The sequence below is a fragment of the Furipterus horrens genome, unplaced genomic scaffold (genome assembly GCF_987537825.1).
Source record: "Furipterus horrens unplaced genomic scaffold, mFurHor1.1.pri manual_scaffold_1, whole genome shotgun sequence".
Taxonomy (NCBI): Eukaryota; Metazoa; Chordata; class Mammalia; order Chiroptera; family Furipteridae; genus Furipterus; species Furipterus horrens.
This window is the reverse complement of record NW_028327171.1, coordinates 185,809,546-185,827,403: the sequence shown is the minus strand read 5'-3', so window position 1 is coordinate 185,827,403 and position 17,858 is coordinate 185,809,546. Positions and strand designations below refer to the sequence as shown.

General features: G+C 37.5%; 1 protein-coding gene across 2 annotated transcripts in view; it reads left to right on the top strand.

Annotated features, from left to right (window-relative positions):
• Positions 1–17,858, top strand: part of DNAH7 (dynein axonemal heavy chain 7) — a 226,978-nt gene that overhangs the window by 184,773 nt on the left and 24,347 nt on the right. For both annotated transcript variants that reach the window (XM_090282024.1, XM_090282032.1), the window contains 6 exons: positions 1,557–1,683; positions 2,805–2,999; positions 4,492–4,584; positions 11,445–11,621; positions 13,381–13,542; positions 15,730–15,930. In XM_090282024.1, the coding sequence (XP_090138150.1) occupies positions 1,557–1,683; positions 2,805–2,999; positions 4,492–4,584; positions 11,445–11,621; positions 13,381–13,542; positions 15,730–15,930 (955 nt within the window). The remainder of the gene's footprint in view (positions 1–1,556; positions 1,684–2,804; positions 3,000–4,491; positions 4,585–11,444; positions 11,622–13,380; positions 13,543–15,729; positions 15,931–17,858) is intronic.

Sequence of the window (17,858 nt, the reverse complement as noted above, 5' to 3'; positions counted from 1 at the left end):
AAATGAGCCTTTTTCTTTTTAGTTAAAATTCTTTAATTTAAAAACAGCAAAAATCATATTTATGACAATAGTTATGCTAAAATTATAACCTAGAATCAACGAGTAAATTTTAAAATATTTGAAAATATTTATTTTCAAATGTTTTTAATATATTAGAGGTCTGTGCAGAAAATATCCAGCCATGTGCTACGAAAAATAGAGGTATTTATTAAAGAAGATAGAAGATACAAGAAACATTGTATGTAGGACAATGACGTCTCAGTCCCCTTCAAAGTAGGGATCTTGGGACCTCACACATTTCCCAATTGCCATCAGCTGCCCATCACATTATCCCAAATCTCATCGATAGTCTGAAATCTCTTCCCTTTCAAGGTGATTTTAGTTTTGGGAAAAGCCAGAAGTCACAGGACGCCAAATCTGGGCTGTAGTGGGGCTGAGTCACCTGGGTGATTTGATGTTTCACCAAAAAAAACCTGCACGAGACATGATGTATGCGTGGGTGCGTTGTCGTGATGAAGCTGCCAATCACCAGTTGCCCATAGCTGAATAGTTTCTGCAGAGGAATGTTCAAGCTTAATGCGAAATTTGGTGCAGATTTGTTGCTCTACTCACCCAGTCATTTTGAATGTCACAGCCACACAGTACATGTGGTCACTTAGTGGTATCTGTCACCCCCCTGACTAGTACAGTGAAGTCATCATTGTTCACCCGTGCACATTCCAGTCCACTCTCCTAGGCTGCCAGGTTACATCGATGTCGCACAAGTCATTCTCATTATTTTAGCAATGGCTGGACTTTTTCCGGACAGACCTTATCTATACAGAAACATGCAGAAATTAGAAGTATTTGCTTAATGACTTCTTAAATTTACTTTTATTGTTATCACCATTTGTCTTTTTTGTTTCAGTGGTAGTTTATTTCACTAGGAGATAATTGAGTGAAAATGCTTAGGTGTTATATTCATGTTAAGAATTATTAAGAATACAGATTACGTGTTAGTATTTACTAGAAAGTTGTTAGTTGCAAATATTGTGATTTACATGTTTTGTTTATATGATGAAAATATAGTTTATCAAGTTTTGCGATTTATCCAGCTTTTTGTGGGTTAATGAACAGAGTAGCATAGTAGTGAACTTAATGTTAATTTAATAAAGGAGATATTAATTTTGGTCTGTTCACTTAATATATAATACAGAATATTTGGAAATATTCATGGAATAAATAATTCAATTTTACCCCAAGAAATGTTTTATATTAAAAATAATCCACGAATCTTTAAATGTAATAGATTAATATATCATGTATTGACTTTTTCCAAAAGGAAGATTTAAAAAAATTAGTTGACATTAAAATGCAATTCTATTGGTGTTTCTACAGTGTGTAACTCTCAAATTAGTGCACCCAGTTAATGAGGATCCTTGATTGTTTGGGGAGTAATTGACCAGAAAACTTGTTGGCATAGTATACATCTAAATCTTTTATAAGTTTCCTTAAAGCATTTTTCTTTCAAGTATAATGCACTTTAATTTTTTTACTTTTCTTTCTGTTCATCCTAGGCTTCAAATTCTCAAGGATCACTTTACTTATTCTCTGTATGTTAATGTCTGCCGGTCACTCTTTGAAAAGGATAAGCTACTTTTTTCCTTTTGTCTAACTATAAATCTGCTGATGCATGAGCGTGCGGTCAGTACTGTTTTAATTTGTAGAGAAAAAACCTGTAATATTAACATCAATTCATTAATTTACTAATTTGTATGGGGATATATGTAAAAAAAAGTTGTAAATAGTTAAATAATAATAATCATTATTATTATAATGAAGGCAGGACAATACAACTAGACTGAATTTCAGAGGTGAAAAATTAAACACATGGTTCATTAGTAATTATTATTTAAACTTTTGTATGTTTTAATTTAAAACAAATTTGTTTCTCTTAGGATCATATACATATGTGTATGAATTTACTAAATATATTGCTATATTTACATCAAGTAATAGTATAAATGATAATGTTCTTAAGAACTTGTGCAAGTTAGTCAAATCTAACCATTTGTGTTAAACATACCTTTCATAAATTTTTGCAGTGTTTTAAATCCATTCATTTAAAATATAGGGAGTTGTGGGGGTGGAGGGATTGAGCAAAAAAAAAAAAGGAAAAGGGAAAGAACTCATGGACATGGGCAACAGTGCAGTGATTGCAAGGGGGAGGGGATGGTGGAAGTGGAAGGAGGTTTAGGGGGATAAATGATAATGGAAAAAATACAATAAAAATGAAAAAATAAAATATAGGACAGTAGTGTGTAAATTTACTATTTTTTACACTTATGTGTTTAAGATTTATTGATTTCCTATGGTGATATATTGGTTGAATTTTATATGAGTAGAGGCTTTTTCTTGCATTTCTTGCAAATGTTTCGTAACAGTACCTGATTAAATTTTAGAGGAAATATTTGAATACATGGCACATTGATGACTTTCTGTCTTCCCACAGTTTCTAGAGCCAACAGAACTCTAAGAAGTCATTTGGAAAACATATATTCAAATAGAATATATTCAGATTTTCATGTTTAGATTAGTAGTTTTGTAGGAAACTTATCAAAAAGTAGCTTTGTAAAATGGAACTATTTTGAAAAATTATGATAGGTACAGTGGTTTCTTATTAATAAATACTAAGCCTATAGAATTGTATAGGAACCATACCCAAAACTTGAAAATCAACAGTCAATTCTTTTAAAGTGGTTGTAAGTTTATTATGCATATGATGAACTTGTTTCTGACTCTTCACACTACTTTGTTTTCAAAAGATTAATAAAGCTGAGTGGAGATTTCTGCTCACTGGTGGCATTGGACTGGATAATCCTCATGCCAACCCTTGTACCTGGCTTCCTCAAAAATCCTGGGATGAAATATGTCGACTAGATGATTTGCCTTCCTTTAAAACCATTCGTAAGGAGTTTATGCACTTAAAGGATGGATGGAAAAAAGTATATGATAGTTTGGTATGTCTTTAACCCTCTTGCTTTCCAAAGTTTGTAAATGGAGAAAACGTTAAATAAGATACTCTTATCTCTCAATACAAACAAGATTCAAGTAAGCTCTAAACACCTGGTCAGATGTTAAAAATCAAAGTTTAGATTTATATTATCCCACCTTCTAAATTAGTAGTTCTGTTCATACTTCTCTTCAAATTCTTTGAATTGTGTGAAGAGGCAAAAAAGCTGCATGATCCTTAAAAATATTCTTTTTGAGTTTCCATGCCAGGTTTTTATTTATTATCAACATATTCTTTGGCAATTATAAAAGCAGGTAAGCTAAAATTTTACAAAACAGCTATTGTTTAGATTTTCCGAATGCAGGATATGAGCTAATAAATATTATTGTCATTTGAGGAAAGGGAAAAGCCAGTATTTCTCAAATATTTTTATGAGACCCTTTCTTGCTAATTAGAGACCATTATAGTTAACACATACCACAATACTCACAGTTTCCCTTCTGGGATTCATAGAAATTGATGCCTTTCCAATTTTTTAGCACAAGTGCTAATATTTTGCCAATTCCCAGCTAATTTTTCTATTCCTTTGTTTCTGTTCTCTTGACATTTTGCTTTCCTTGGTTTTAATCTGCACAAGCTGTGTTAGGAAAAGGTGGGAAGAGGAGAGAAAGAGCCAGATGTGTGGGAAACATTTTTTTATTTGGGTACCTATTTGTTGTATTATATGTGATGGTAAGATTTCATCTACGCATAAATTCAAATATTTTGGATAGGCTTCTGTGGGTATTTCCTTGTTGATAATACAAATATATTTCCTAGAAATAAATATGTTTTTGTAAGTACTTCATTCTAGTTTGAAATAGAAATTTGTTCACTATACTGAAGCATGGGGATTTCTCATCTAAGATACCACATGTCCTTCCCTGATGTTTCAAAGGTACATATGCCCCCCCTTTTTTCAAGGTTACTTGTCCTGGGATCTCTATTCTTCTCTTCTTGTATATTTGTAATAGCTCTCTTTCTTTTTTAGCTTCTTTACTATGCACATTCTCAAATATCTCTTTATTAAAAAGGTACAAAAGTCATTCAAAATAAGAAATAACAATAAATTTTAGTACAATACCTTTCTTTGTAATAAATGTTTATTTTTATAAATAGATGATGCAAGTAGCTGGTAGGTTCTTTTAGATGCCTTTGGAGAAATAACGGGAATAAAACTTCATATGCACATTTATTTTTTTCATAATAAGAACCACTTTGTTTATTGATTACTGTTCACATTGAAATTAGCTGCTTAGTTCATGTCCTGGTTTTGATCGCTTTGTGGTGTTTTAAATTTTCTTTTCATAACTTTGCCCCAACCTAATAAAACTTACACTAGCATTTTAGATTTCATTTAGTAACTATGTTTTCTATAAAAATTGTTTATAAGTCAAAATACTGTTGTTTTTAAAAATAATATCCAAAATAACATGAAATTATCTCTACTGTAATTTTAGGAACCATATCATGAGCATTTTCCTGATGTTTGGGAAGATAAAGTAAATGAGTTTCAAAGGATGCTTATCATTCGTTGCCTGAGGCCAGACAAGGTAAATGTGGGCTTTGAAAGCAGCTCCACTATCCCAGTTTCTCCTCTCTCCACAGTCAGCTGAAGGACAGGTGGAGCAGCCTGGGGAATACCCTGCTTCTTTTTAATGTAGCTATTCTTCAAAAGATTTGCATATTTGTTAAAACCACACTAAATTCAAATTAGATCTTACAAGTCTTCCTTTTGTATGCTTTCCCAATTTCTCACAGTCTACTTCCTTTGTATGCTGTAATCTCATTTTTTTATTCTTATTATTTCAATACAATTAGTCAGTGATGTTAACATCGAGCTAATACACTAGAATTTCTGATTCTTCAAAGGCTATCCTTATATACAGTTCTCTGTTAGCCTTTAGAAAGTTAAAAGAATATTATTTTTAAAATATTTATCATTGCTGACTACAAATAATTTTCATTTTACTTTCTTCAAATAATAAATTATATAACCAACATAGCAGCTGACCCATCATGTTAGCAAATTTGAGTACTTATCAACATCTTTACTTGAATACTTGAATACTTCACTTTATACTCTATTAAAAAGAACTATTCACTTAAGTATAAGGGCTCATGTACACAGAGATATCCATATACTCAGAAAAAATACAGACATTAGGTATGTTGGGGAAAAACTGAAAAAAGATTCTAATTATCTATAGTTTCTACTAAGTAAAAGTAATATATAATTATTTAAGAACTTAATGTATTCATACTTTAAGTTGCTAAGGAATATAAGACAATACTTCCATCCTAACAACAACAACAAAAAAAAGCAGTACTTAGATGGTAAAAGCAATATATACTTTTTAATGTTTTTATACACATCAGTGATAATATGACAGGGAGGCATTTTTTCCTCTGTGAGCCAGAATCTGTTCAATGAACACATGTAGTTCTTGCTTGACTTGGAAGGTGTTCTTAATCAGGGCTAGAGTATCTGTTAGGAAAAGTGCCTAGTGGCCACGACACTTTTAGGGGCCCATGAAGATGTTTTAATTTCTTTTATGATCGGAAAATGTGATCCAGTCTATATTGTATTTGTAATTATATCCAAACAATTGTAAAATATAATTTTTAATTTTTTTAATGAAGGAAGGGGCCCACAATGTGCCTAGGGCCCATTAAAGTCATAATGCTGCCCTGCTCTTAGGTGCTGGAAGTAATTATAGTTGTTTAGGAATTATTATTAAACAGATGATGGAGGATGAAATGTCCCCTTGGTAGCTCTTTTAAAAAATGAATTTCCACTGAAACTTTAGGGTTAAGCCTAAGAAGTTTTCACTTCAAGTATTAATAAGGAAGAATATTAAATGCTTCAAATCTAGCCTAATATGGCTTCCGCTGTTAAAATCTTTTATTAAGATTTTCAAAAGTTTTTACTTTGTTTTCTAAGCTAGATAAAGACATACTAAAATGACCCTGCACATACTGTTGACTTTCTTGTCTTGATATTTGAAAAATAACGAACCCTCTGTTTGTTAAAAGTGATTAATGAACCATTTCCTAACTGCAGCAGCTTCATCTATAAATGTTTTTTTCCTCAGTTTTATATTTTAAATATTTGACATTTTAATCTGACAAAACATTGGGCTACCAAATAAATCAACTATTGCTTTTCGTATTCATTCTCTTTTTAAAGTGTTTTTTGAGGGAGGTGGGGAATTAGATATTCAAGCTGATTTGTTTGTTTGTATGTTTTTGTTTTTAAATCATTTGTGAATAAACTTAGTTTCATCCTTCTCTTAGCTGCTCTAAGACTTTAGTATTCTGTCTTGTAACTTCTTCCTTTGTATCTCCTCTAGAGTTTTCCTAGGATAGGTGGATGAGTGTGTGGACGTTAATGCTCCTCAACAATATTTTCAGTTCTTCTGCACACATTTGAGGTGGGGGACTTGGCCATACACCTTGCTTTGGCCAATAAAATGTGAGCATTTAACTGCCAGTGTGAGATTTTCCAGGGCACTCACCTGCCATCAAAATTGTGAAATCATGTGTTGATATTTAAATCATAAACAAGCTAGATGGCTGAGCCAGCACAGGGAGTTAGTTTCCTGAATATGTAGGTGACCTAGCAAGGGCAAAAAATAAGCTTTTCTTGTGGTAACATCACTAAAATCTGAAAATTGTTTGCTACTATGGTATAAATCAATTTATCCTGACACATTATCTACATGTACACTCACATCTGTAGTCCTTAATATAAAAATAATTATTAGTATGCTCTTACATTATCAAACCTTTAAATCTCACTGTTACCAGGTAATCAATCTAATTTCTAGTGGTGAACTGTTGATCTTGGAATCAATATATTTTAAAATATATATGGTGATTATGCTTTTAAATGAGTAGTTTTCCAAGTTAAAATGGTATTAGCATACCAGGTATTTGGGCTAGTGTTATACAGATTTTATTTCTTTGCAATATCTAAGTCATGAGATACGTAACATCCACTGGGAAAATCAGCAATTGCTTCTACTCTGGAATAAAATATACTTTATTTGTCAACACAATTTTGCGGGGTCTTCTTTCTGCTACTCTTCCCTCAGAACCAACTCCAATGGCAGGTCCTCTGATGCTCTTGTTTGGAAAGATGTAAAGAATGTTGACTAGATCACCTGTGGAAAATGAGATGGGCTTACACATTCCTTTAAAATGTAACAGTCTATGGTGTTTTATTTAGCAAAGAAGAATATCAAATGGATAAACACTGAAGTGGAGAAGGTTTGGGGTCCATTTACAAAATGAAGAGCTTACTGGCCACAGTTCTCTCCTTCTGAGCTGTACAGAAAAAGTAAATTAATCAGCTTTCAATAAGAAAGTTGTCAAATAGAAGTTCATATGTTTCTCTAACCCCTGATAAATCTTGTAGGAACTTGCAATACATAGAAAAAACATAAATGGGAGACCACAAACTTCTTCCCTGCCTTTCGGAAGGTGGTTGCCTAGATTAGGCTGCAATTTCTGTTACTGACAGATTTCATTTAACAAACGTAATGCTGGCAAAATTAGATTGCAGGAGCAAACCCAAACTATCATCTTACAAATTGAATAGCTAACAGCCTGGGAGTTCCAGTTCCGTCTCAGGAGCATGCAAGCCTTGTTCAGTTTTAACATTAAATAGGAAATACTGCAGTTTGTCTCTGTTCACCCTTAAGTGAGCAACCCTAGCTTGGTCTCCACGGCTAACGGAAGAATCACTTCACACCGGCCGTGTTTGCAAGTGTGCGGTGGCTGCAACAGCCTGAACCACTCACAAAAGAGGGGCCACTTGTAACTCAAACTTGCTAAAAGTAAAACTAGCATTTAAAAGCCAGGTGCTTGCACTCCGTTTGTAAAACTATAATTTAGTGAAGAAGTCAGCCTTGCGAGGAAAGAGGTTATAAAAAGCAAGTTTTGTTTTCTTTTGTTAACTTTGTTGTTTTTAATCTAGTGAGAAAAGAATAACAAAGGGAAGGGCAAGGACAAGGCCTGGGGCAGACAGGATATTTTTAGTTTCCTGCAATAAGCTTGACATCTGTGCCCATTCAAAATATCTGAAACATGAAATAACTAATCTAGAACTAAAATTTTAAGGTAAACATCAATTTTGTTTAAGATTTCTGTAACTAAAATCCTACCCTCACAAAAGAAAGCACCTTGAGTTATTTATCCATTCAGTCATTCAATAGATACTTAATGTGCACAAACAATATATGCGTTATCTTGTTAGATAGGTTCTTGATTTCACGGTACTTATAAATTTATTGTTTCTCTTCCATACATTTTCCATATTTGAATAAATCTAGAGAAATATTGGGAGGGGGTTAAAACCTCCAATTTAAGCCCAGATATTCTTTCATTGTCAGCTCCTCACACTCACATCCTCAGTCACACACACACATGCACACACACCAGGATTGACACTGTTTTAAGGCATTGTGACATGTCAATAATTTCTACTTACCTCTGTGAACAGATGTTCCTGAAAACACGCAATTGAAATTTGTAAATACTTGTAACCTTTTCCTGAGAAGCCCATCCTTTTGAAATGCTTGGCCTCTGCAAATTGTTTCTGCAGTTTGTTCGAAGTCCTCCAATTGGCTGGTGGAATTGACAGTCTAATTTAGCGAGCTGTGTGTACACGTAATTCCATCTCTGGATATGAGCAGCTATCCAGCCAGAGTTATTATGGAGGTCTTCAAAAATTCTTTGTGTTCTTGTCACTCTATTCCTCTTCTTCCTGGGTTACATTTACATAATTTGGTAAGCTAGACACAGGGATACTTGTTTGTTAAATACACTTTTATTATTTGTTTGAGTCACAACTGAGCCATGATTATCTGGTACCATTGCCCAGACGTGATAAAATGTAGTCCCTTCATCAGAGAAAAAGAATGATGTATCTAAAGCTGTACCTCAGCTGTACCCATCAATACAATTGCATTCCCACCTCAGTCCCTGACAGGGACCCTCAAGCCATGAAGTTCTGCTCTTTCTCTAACGCGCTTCCAGAAAACATGCAGGCATGCTATCAGGAACATTATGCAACACGGTTTTGCCTATTTCTCAGGAGTATGGTTTTTTTTCACAGTGATTTTTTTTTTGTGTGTAAAATTTTTTCCAGCTATATCAGTTTCTTGATGGTATATATATATAGTATTGTATGAATTACATTAAAATTTCTTGGACTCTTGGAACACAGTGTTTTAAAACTTATGTAAAGAGTTAAGTGTTCTGCTTCTGACCAAGATGGAGATAGACACGCTGCGTCTCCCTCCACAGCTAAGAAGGAATACAACTATCTCAAAACTAGAAACAACCAGAAGTTCCAGAAAATCAAACTGCATGGAAATCCAGCAAACAAAGATATAAAGAAGAAATATCCAGACAGGCAGGAGGGGCGGAGCTGGGGCAGAGAGGATGTGGTGTGGTGGTGGCAGCAGCAGGCCAGCAGAAAACACATTTTAAAAAGTGAGGAGGGACACCTGGGGAGTGTTTCCAGCTCCTCACCAGACCACGCAGCTCACTGGAATATCAAGCCTCATTGCTTCTGACTGTGCAGACCAGTGGGGGCTGGCGTGGAGGCAGAAACTGCTGGTCTCTCAGCAGGGTCTGATTGTTTAAAGGGCTCCCACAGTCCTAGAGTGTCCGCAGACCCACCCACTCTGGGAACTATGGCCAGGGCAGCAACTAGAGGGGCGCCAGTTCAGTGCAGAAATGGGAGAGGTGCCTAGAAAAGGGGCGAGTGCTGGGCAGGCGGCACTGTTCCCCCTTAGGCCCCTTCCCCACATACAGCGCCGCAACATGGTGAAACAGGTCACCCTGTACTGGCGAATCCCTAAGGCTCCGCCCCTTACAACATAACAGGAGTGACAGCTCTACTTGGGACATGGAGGCAAACAAACACAGGTGCCTGTCAGAATGAGGAGACAGAGAAGTATGACCCAAAAGTGGAAACAGATCAAGGTTCCAGTGGGAGAACTAACTGACGAGGAGGTAGCCAGCCTAACAGATAAGGAGACAGACAACTAACAGACGCAGAATTCAAAACATTGGTGATAAAGATGCTCACAGGCTTGATAGATATGCTTGAGTACGGCAAATGCATAAGAGAAGAAGTGAAGGCTATGCTAAGTGAAATGAAGGAAAATCCACACAAAACCAACAGTGAAGGGAAAGAAACCAGGGTTCAAATCAATTATTTGGAACATAAGAAAGAAAAGAACAGTCAACCAGTGCAGAATGAGAAAGCAAGAATTGAAAAAAATGAGGAAAACTTCCCAAATTTTGTGAAGGAGATAGACTTACAAGTCCAGGAAGCACAGAGGGTCCGGGGCGAGCTGGACCCAGAGGTGACAACACCAGGATGCATCATGACTGAGATGCCAAAGGTGAAAAATGAAGACAGAGTCCTGAGGGCAGCAAGAGAGAGGTGGAGAGTTGCCTACAGGGGTTGCTTATAGGACTATCAGCTGATTTCTCAGAGGACACTTTGCAGGCAGGAAGGGACTGGCAAGCAGTATTCAATGTGATGAAATGCAACCTACAGCCAGGATTACTCTATCCAGCAAAGCTATCATTTAGAACGGAGGGCCAGATGAAGTGCTTCCCGGACAACATGAAGCTAAAGGAGTTCATCATCACCAAGCCATTATTATATGAAATGTCAAAAGGACTTACTTAAGAAAAAGTAAATCAAAACTATGAACACTAAAATGACAACAAACTCACAACTTTCAACAACAGAATCTAAAAAAATAAAAACAAAATCCAACTAAGCAAACAACCAGAATAGGAACAGAATCATAGGTATGGGGATCATTTGGAGGGTTATCAGCTGGGAGGGGGAAGGGGGAAAAATGGGGAAATGGTGCAGGGACTAAGAAGCATATTGGTTGGTACAAAATAGACAGGGGAAAATTAAGAATAATATAGGAAAGGGTGAAGCCAAAGAACTTATATGCATGACCCATGGACATGAGCTAAGGGGGACGGGATTGATGGAAGGAATGGGATACTGGGCAAAGGGGAGCAAAGGGGGAAAAGTGGGAACTACTGTATAACATAATAAAATATACTTTAAAAAAAGAGTTAAGGTTTCTTATATTCTTATATCCACCATGTGTTCAATACTCATTTAAAAGGAAGAACAATGCCTTTAAATTCTGGTGTCTACTATCCACCTTTTATTACTTGAATATTTATCATTTTTTTCTATTTAAAAGGCATTTATATAAAGTGATGCCTTTGACTCTCCACCAACATTAATGAATGAGCAAGTATAGCTAGAGTCCTTTGTTTTAAAACACCCTTGAATCTGAACATTTAAAGGTTTTAGGCAGATTTTCAATATTCTTTTAAATATATTCTTGTTTCTTTCTAGGTTATTCCAATGCTGCAAGAATTTATAATCAGCAAATTGGGGCGTATATTCATTGAGCCACCCCCATTTGATTTGTCTAAAGCATTTGCCGACAGCAACTGCTGTGCACCCCTGATTTTTGTGCTCTCCCCAGGAGCAGATCCCATGGCTGCCCTTCTGAAATTTGCTGATGACCAGGTGCCTTAAAATAGATTGAGTTACCTGTGTGTGTGTGTGTATGTGTATGTATGTGTATGTTACTATGTATATACACTTGCTTATACTTGAAATGCTAAGGGGTTAGGTGAAGGTAAAAATTTATTAATCAGTCCTTGAAAGACTTTGGAGTCTGGAGGTGGACAGAGTCCCAAGAAATTGACACTTCAATGGCTGCACTGATATTGAAAATAGCTCCTTATCTAAATGATAAAACCAGTTAACGGGGCTATTGCAAGTCCAGGAAGAGCAATGGTTGGTAGGACTAGCGTGGAAGTGATGAGGTGGCTAGAAGTATCTATTTTGTGTGAGATTCACCCTCTTGAAATCAACACAACCTTTCCCACCCTGCAAGGCCTACCAGTTCCCCTCCACTTCCCCTCCCACATTATACACTGTGATTATTCTCTGGCCCCTTTGTGGGACTGCTCAATGCATTGTCTTCTCTTGCTATCTTTACTTTTTCCAGAAGCAGTAGTATCTGACTGTTTTGTTTTCTGCTGCCCCTACCTGCTAGTGTGGATGAGCCAGGGACACTCCTGCCAGGGCTCAAGACCTTACTCTTCCACTGCTCCCGTAATGCAGGGCATCTTCCGAAGAGGGTGCAGGTGGTTACTACCCCAGAGAGAAAGCTCAGGGGGTTACAGACACGGTGTCCAGCAGCCACAGCTGGACTCGGGACAGAGGAGACATGAATTCCAAGCAAACATTCCCACCAAATTCTTTAAAGAAACTTTAAAATGAAAATTAGAGGTTAATGTTTTGGTGTTTTTCCTCCAAATTTTATACAGTAATCAAATTAGTTAAAATATTCAAAGATCTGGAAAAGTTCATCTATCTATTCATAGTTTTCTTTGAGGCTTTTTATTTTAGGAGCTGCCACATAACGACCAAACCCTTTCATCACTTCCTCATGTTACAAGTCTTCTTAGTTTTTTTTTTTTCTATCCCTGATCTCAACAATCAAAGACCCTACAGAGGTTTTCATTTATTACCATGACTGTTTTCTACATGAGTCGTCGGCAGCCATCCGTCTCGAGAGACGATGGTGTAGCTTCTTAAGAGTCTATCTGCACCGCCGAGAATGGCTGTGCAGTCCGACTCGGGAGTGACACGGTATCTGTCTCCTCCCGTGTTAAATCGACATCTTGTGATGATGCTGGAGTGTCCTCTCCAGTGAAGCTGAAGCTACAGAGCCTGGGCAGGGTGATATGGAAGGTCTGCTGTTGCCCATGCAGCAGACCCCCCCCCCCCTCTTCGCTGCTGAAGGGTCCAAGGGAAAGACGAAGTCAATACAGCTTGGCTTCAGGTGCGCCGCAGGAGTTGCCGGTATTGACTACAACGTCAAACCGCCTTAGGGACTCCGGCTCCGGATTTTCTGTCGGGGTTTACTCCCTTAGCCTTTCCCCTGAAGAGGTATGCCGCAAGGCAGCGGAGGTTTTTTGGAGTCAGAGTTTTCCTTCTCTGATGTGCCCTGACTGGAAGATCGAACCAGCGACACTTAGCTCGCAGGCCGATGCTCAATCCACTGAGCCAAACCAGCCAGGGAAATCTACATGAGTGGACTTGCTTTTTTTATCTATGTGGTTATAGGATTCTTAATCAGTAGGAGTTTTTTTAAGGCCGCATAGGTTCAGACCTTTGAAGGATGCTACATAATTAAATTTTAATATGCCTAATGTTAACATTTCCCATAATAATAATATTGATTCTTTCACATCTTTATTACTTTTGTACACAGGGATATGGGGGATCAAAACTTAGCTCTTTATCTCTTGGCCAAGGCCAAGGGCCCATAGCTATGAAGATGTTAGAAAAAGCTGTCAAGGAAGGAACGTGGGTTGTTCTTCAGAACTGCCACCTTGCCACCTCTTGGATGCCAACGCTTGAGAAAATTTGTGAGGTAAAACTTTATTTTTATTAGATTATATTCCCTCAGTGTAATTAGTGACATACATACCATCTTAAGTAACTCCATTCCTGTCCTCTGATTTGGAGGGCTGCAGGTGAGTAAGATGTCTGGGTTACAGCAGGGATGGCCTGGCTTCGGGAACTAAAGGACTACAGGAAAGCACACAGTCAGACCTTGCTGAATCCCTCACTAAGGGCAAGGGCTCATCCGAGGAGCAGCCTCAGAGATGAGGGTAAACCACAGGGTAGACAGAAAACAATGTACTTTTCATGGCAGTGGACCAAAACAACAAAAGAGGCTTTTCAGGGTGAAAGTCATCTGACCACTCTAAACTAAACCTTTCAAGGTATGACTTTTCTTTCATTCACTTCTTACCCCCTTAGCTAGTAGTGATCCTGCCCCAGAGGATCAGTCCAAAACCAAAATGCTGCTCCTTTCACCCTCTTTGCACTGGGTCACAGTATTTCTCTATTTCCATAAGCAGAAATTCCAGGAAGAAAACTCATTTAGTGCAGCTGAGTAAATACAACACTTTGTACTTGATTTCAATAAACATAGAAAGAATGTGTCCTCTGTAATTACCCATGACTCTAGCCCCTTCCCCAACTCAGAACACCACAAGCTACTAAATACCCAAGGTAATGATATATCTAACTTGCGCTGTCCAGATGCTCAAATGAAACTTTAAGGAGCAGGTTGTATTTTTCTTAATGCTACTTGTCACTACACTATTTTGTCTGTATCTCCCACAGAATGAGACAACCGTGAGAACAGTAATTGTCTGTTCTCGTCTCTGCTTTATCTCCAGCACCTGGAACAGAGTCTGACCCATAGCAGACAGTCAACAAACATTTACTGAATTAGTAAATGAATATTGCTTCACTGCTTAAAACCCTTCAATGGGTTCCCATTTCATGCAAGACAGAACTCAAACCTGCATCATGGCTTTCAATGCTCTTCTTCATCTGACCTTTGCCTTCCTCTCAGGTTTCCTCTTCAGCCTCTTTCCATCTTGACTTCTGTGCTCTATTCACTGGAACATCTTTCATGTTCATTGTACCACACTTTCTCAAGAATGTAGGCCGTCATAATAGATGTTATTCTTTTTATTATTTGCCTTACCAACACCTACTCATCCTTCAGGCCTTGTATCAGAGGTTTTATATTTGTGCCTATTTCCTCGTGGTTCCTCTGTCTCCTGGCCAGGCTTATGACCTGTTGAATTGCATCATATAGTCCTATCAGAGAATCAGCTAGGATCGAAGAATGGTCTCTAATGGATGGTGAACTTGGCTCAAAGTCCCATGAGTCATATTGCTTAAGTCACTGGGCTTAGGGCAGCTAGTAGGGGAAAAAATGGTGCCCTCACCATTTATCAAAGAACCATGGCACCTGTGCATTCTTCCTAATTCACCCCTACCCCTTTACCACATGAACGCTCAAAAATTGTTAACGTGGCTACCACTGAATGGACAATTGGGGGAGATAGCAGTAGGGAGTGGGACTGAACAGGAAGAAAGGGAAGGTCCCCTGATAATGATTCTTAGTCTATACAGCCTTCAGGACAGTGCTGAGAGTTCCATTATTCTCTTTGGTGCAGGCCTGATCAGCAACTTAAAGCTACTAATGATATGCTTCATGCTTCAAGATATACCAGTTCTTCTCACCATTCAAAATATTCTTTTTACATTCCTGCATAGTTTAATAGTGACATATCTGTAGTGTGTTGCTTCTTTTCACAACATGGCTACAGCAAAAAAAAATTATATACATATATACATATATATAATACACACACACACACACACACACACACACACACATATATATATATGTAAATATATTCTTAAGCCCGCTCTGGGGCAAAGAATAATTTCTGGAAATATTTCAGCAATATCAATACAGATACAGTTTTGGGGGGAATGTCTTGGTCTCTATTGTGGCCAATTCTGAATCATGTAACACTTTTGTAAACTTTATAGTCATATGATTGAATAGTATCGAGTATACTGTATGCAGGGCAGAATCAGATTTTAAGGCTTTTGTCTTAACTTGCAGCTATGAGCTTTATTTTGTAAAGATGCTTCCTCCCTCTCCCAGCCCATCCTAGACACCTACGATCTGGAGAATTCTCATTGATTTTATTTGTGCTCTTGTATATGATTTCTTTTCCTGCAGGAATTAAGCCCAGAATCAACACATCCAGATTTCCGAATGTGGCTGACAAGTTACCCATCTCCAAATTTCCCTGTGTCCGTACTGCAGAATGGAGTGAAAATGACCAATGAAGCACCAAAAGGTTTACGGGCTAATATCATCCGATCATACCTCATGGATCCAATCTCTGACCCTGAGTTCTTTGGCAGCTGCAAAAAGCCTGTTAGTAATGACCAAGTCTTGTTACCTCAGCCCTGGAAAGCAATTCGAGTGGCCCCTGGTGATCAGGCATTTGTGTGCTGAGTGAAACTGCATATTAAATAGGCCTCCTGCACTGCAGTGCAATTGGTTTTGATTACTGATTATTGACTGTGCGGAAGTCAATTTTATTAATATTTTATTTTAATTTTACTACCAGCCTCGTTCCTGCTCAGCTGAGATCTTGTGGGGTGTCATTAATAATGTAGCTTTCTATTTAGAAAGTCAGCTGTAAGCCATTCCCAGTACAAATCTGCAACGTTGGAGAATCTTGTTTCAGGGTATTAACTGAGTCCTGTGCTATTTGGAACCATATCTTTAAATTAAAATATAAAAATATTTCCTCCATATAACCATAATGAGAGCCAAAATGATTGTACTCCTTGATTGATGGGACTCCTAAGGGTCTTTTTTAGCATCACCAGGCAAGCAGGGAAACCACCCACTGCTTTTGTGATTAGAATTCTGTGATAGAATGTCTGTGACCTAAAATTGTTTCACAGCATTTTGCCGTAATTAAAAATGGAAGAGTTTCTTTTTAAGAGAGGTTATGAACCTTGGTAAGTTTTCGCCATTTAAAAGCTTACATGCTTGATGTCGGAATGTGTTTTAAGTACACATCAAAAGAAAACATTAAAAAAAAAAAGTACTTTCATTAAACAAAAGTCTTAGGTACTAAAAAAAAAAAAAGAAAAAGAAAAAGCACCTATATTTAAAACTAAGTCAAACCTTATCCTAAGCTTCTAAGACCTGCTGTATGACTAATTTTTGCGTTGATTAGACCCAGAAAGAGCAGGTTACTCCCAGCTAGGTGGTGAGGGCATTTCTGCATATTACAGCTGGACAGAAGCCCTTTTGAAAGATTTTACTCCCTTTCTTCTAGATCCAAAGATCTCTCTGGTGGTAGTCACACATATTTCAAGTCAGGGCTTTTATGAGCCACAGTCCAAACCCAAACCCAAATCTCCTCAAATGCCAAAGCAGCACACCATAATGGTTCCAGTTTAACTTTTTATTTGGGAATACTTTTAAACTTACAGAAAAGTTATAAGTATAAAAGTTGCACAAAGAATACCCCTATGCCTTGTGCCCATATTCACCTCTTGTTACTACGTACCGCATGCAGGTAAGTTAGATATGTCATGGCCCTTGATTTCTGAATAAATACTTCAATGTACATTTGTTAAGAAGAGGGGTGTTATCCCGGTACAGGTATTTGTTTATTGAATTTAACGAGGATACACTGTTGTATCTAATCTACCATTTGTGTCCAGACTTGCCAGTTGGTTCGGTATTGTCCCCCAGGGCATGGCCCCTGTTCACTACTACAGGACTGGTCAAGGGTTAGTCTGTTTAGTTCCCCTGTCTCTTTGCCTCCTTTAATCTGAAACATCTCCTCAGCCTTTCTTTGTCTCTGATGCGAGTGACATTTCTGGAGAATTCATTTCCCCTCCTTTTTTTAAACATACATTTATTATTTGAGGCATGTTTAATATTTCTTCATGATTAGATTTAGGTTATGCATTCTTAGCCAGAAACGACACTGTGTCCTCAGGCTGTCACATTGGGAGGCACACAATGCCTATTTATCCCTCATTAATGATACTAATTTGAATCATCTGGACAAAGTGTTGTCTTATTTCTTCACTATATAATAACTGTTTTGCCACTTGCAACTAAAAGTTAGTCTGTAGGGAGACATTTTAGGGCCATGCAACTGTCCCGTTTCTCATCAAAATGCATCCCTGACCCAGTAGCCATTGCTGATTCTTGCCTGATCCAGTTACTTCCTGGGATAATTCCAGCTCTGGTACTCGCTCTATTTCTGACACTTGGCACTCCACTGCCAGCCATAGGGCTCCCTTCTCCCCTTTTATTTACCTATTATTGAT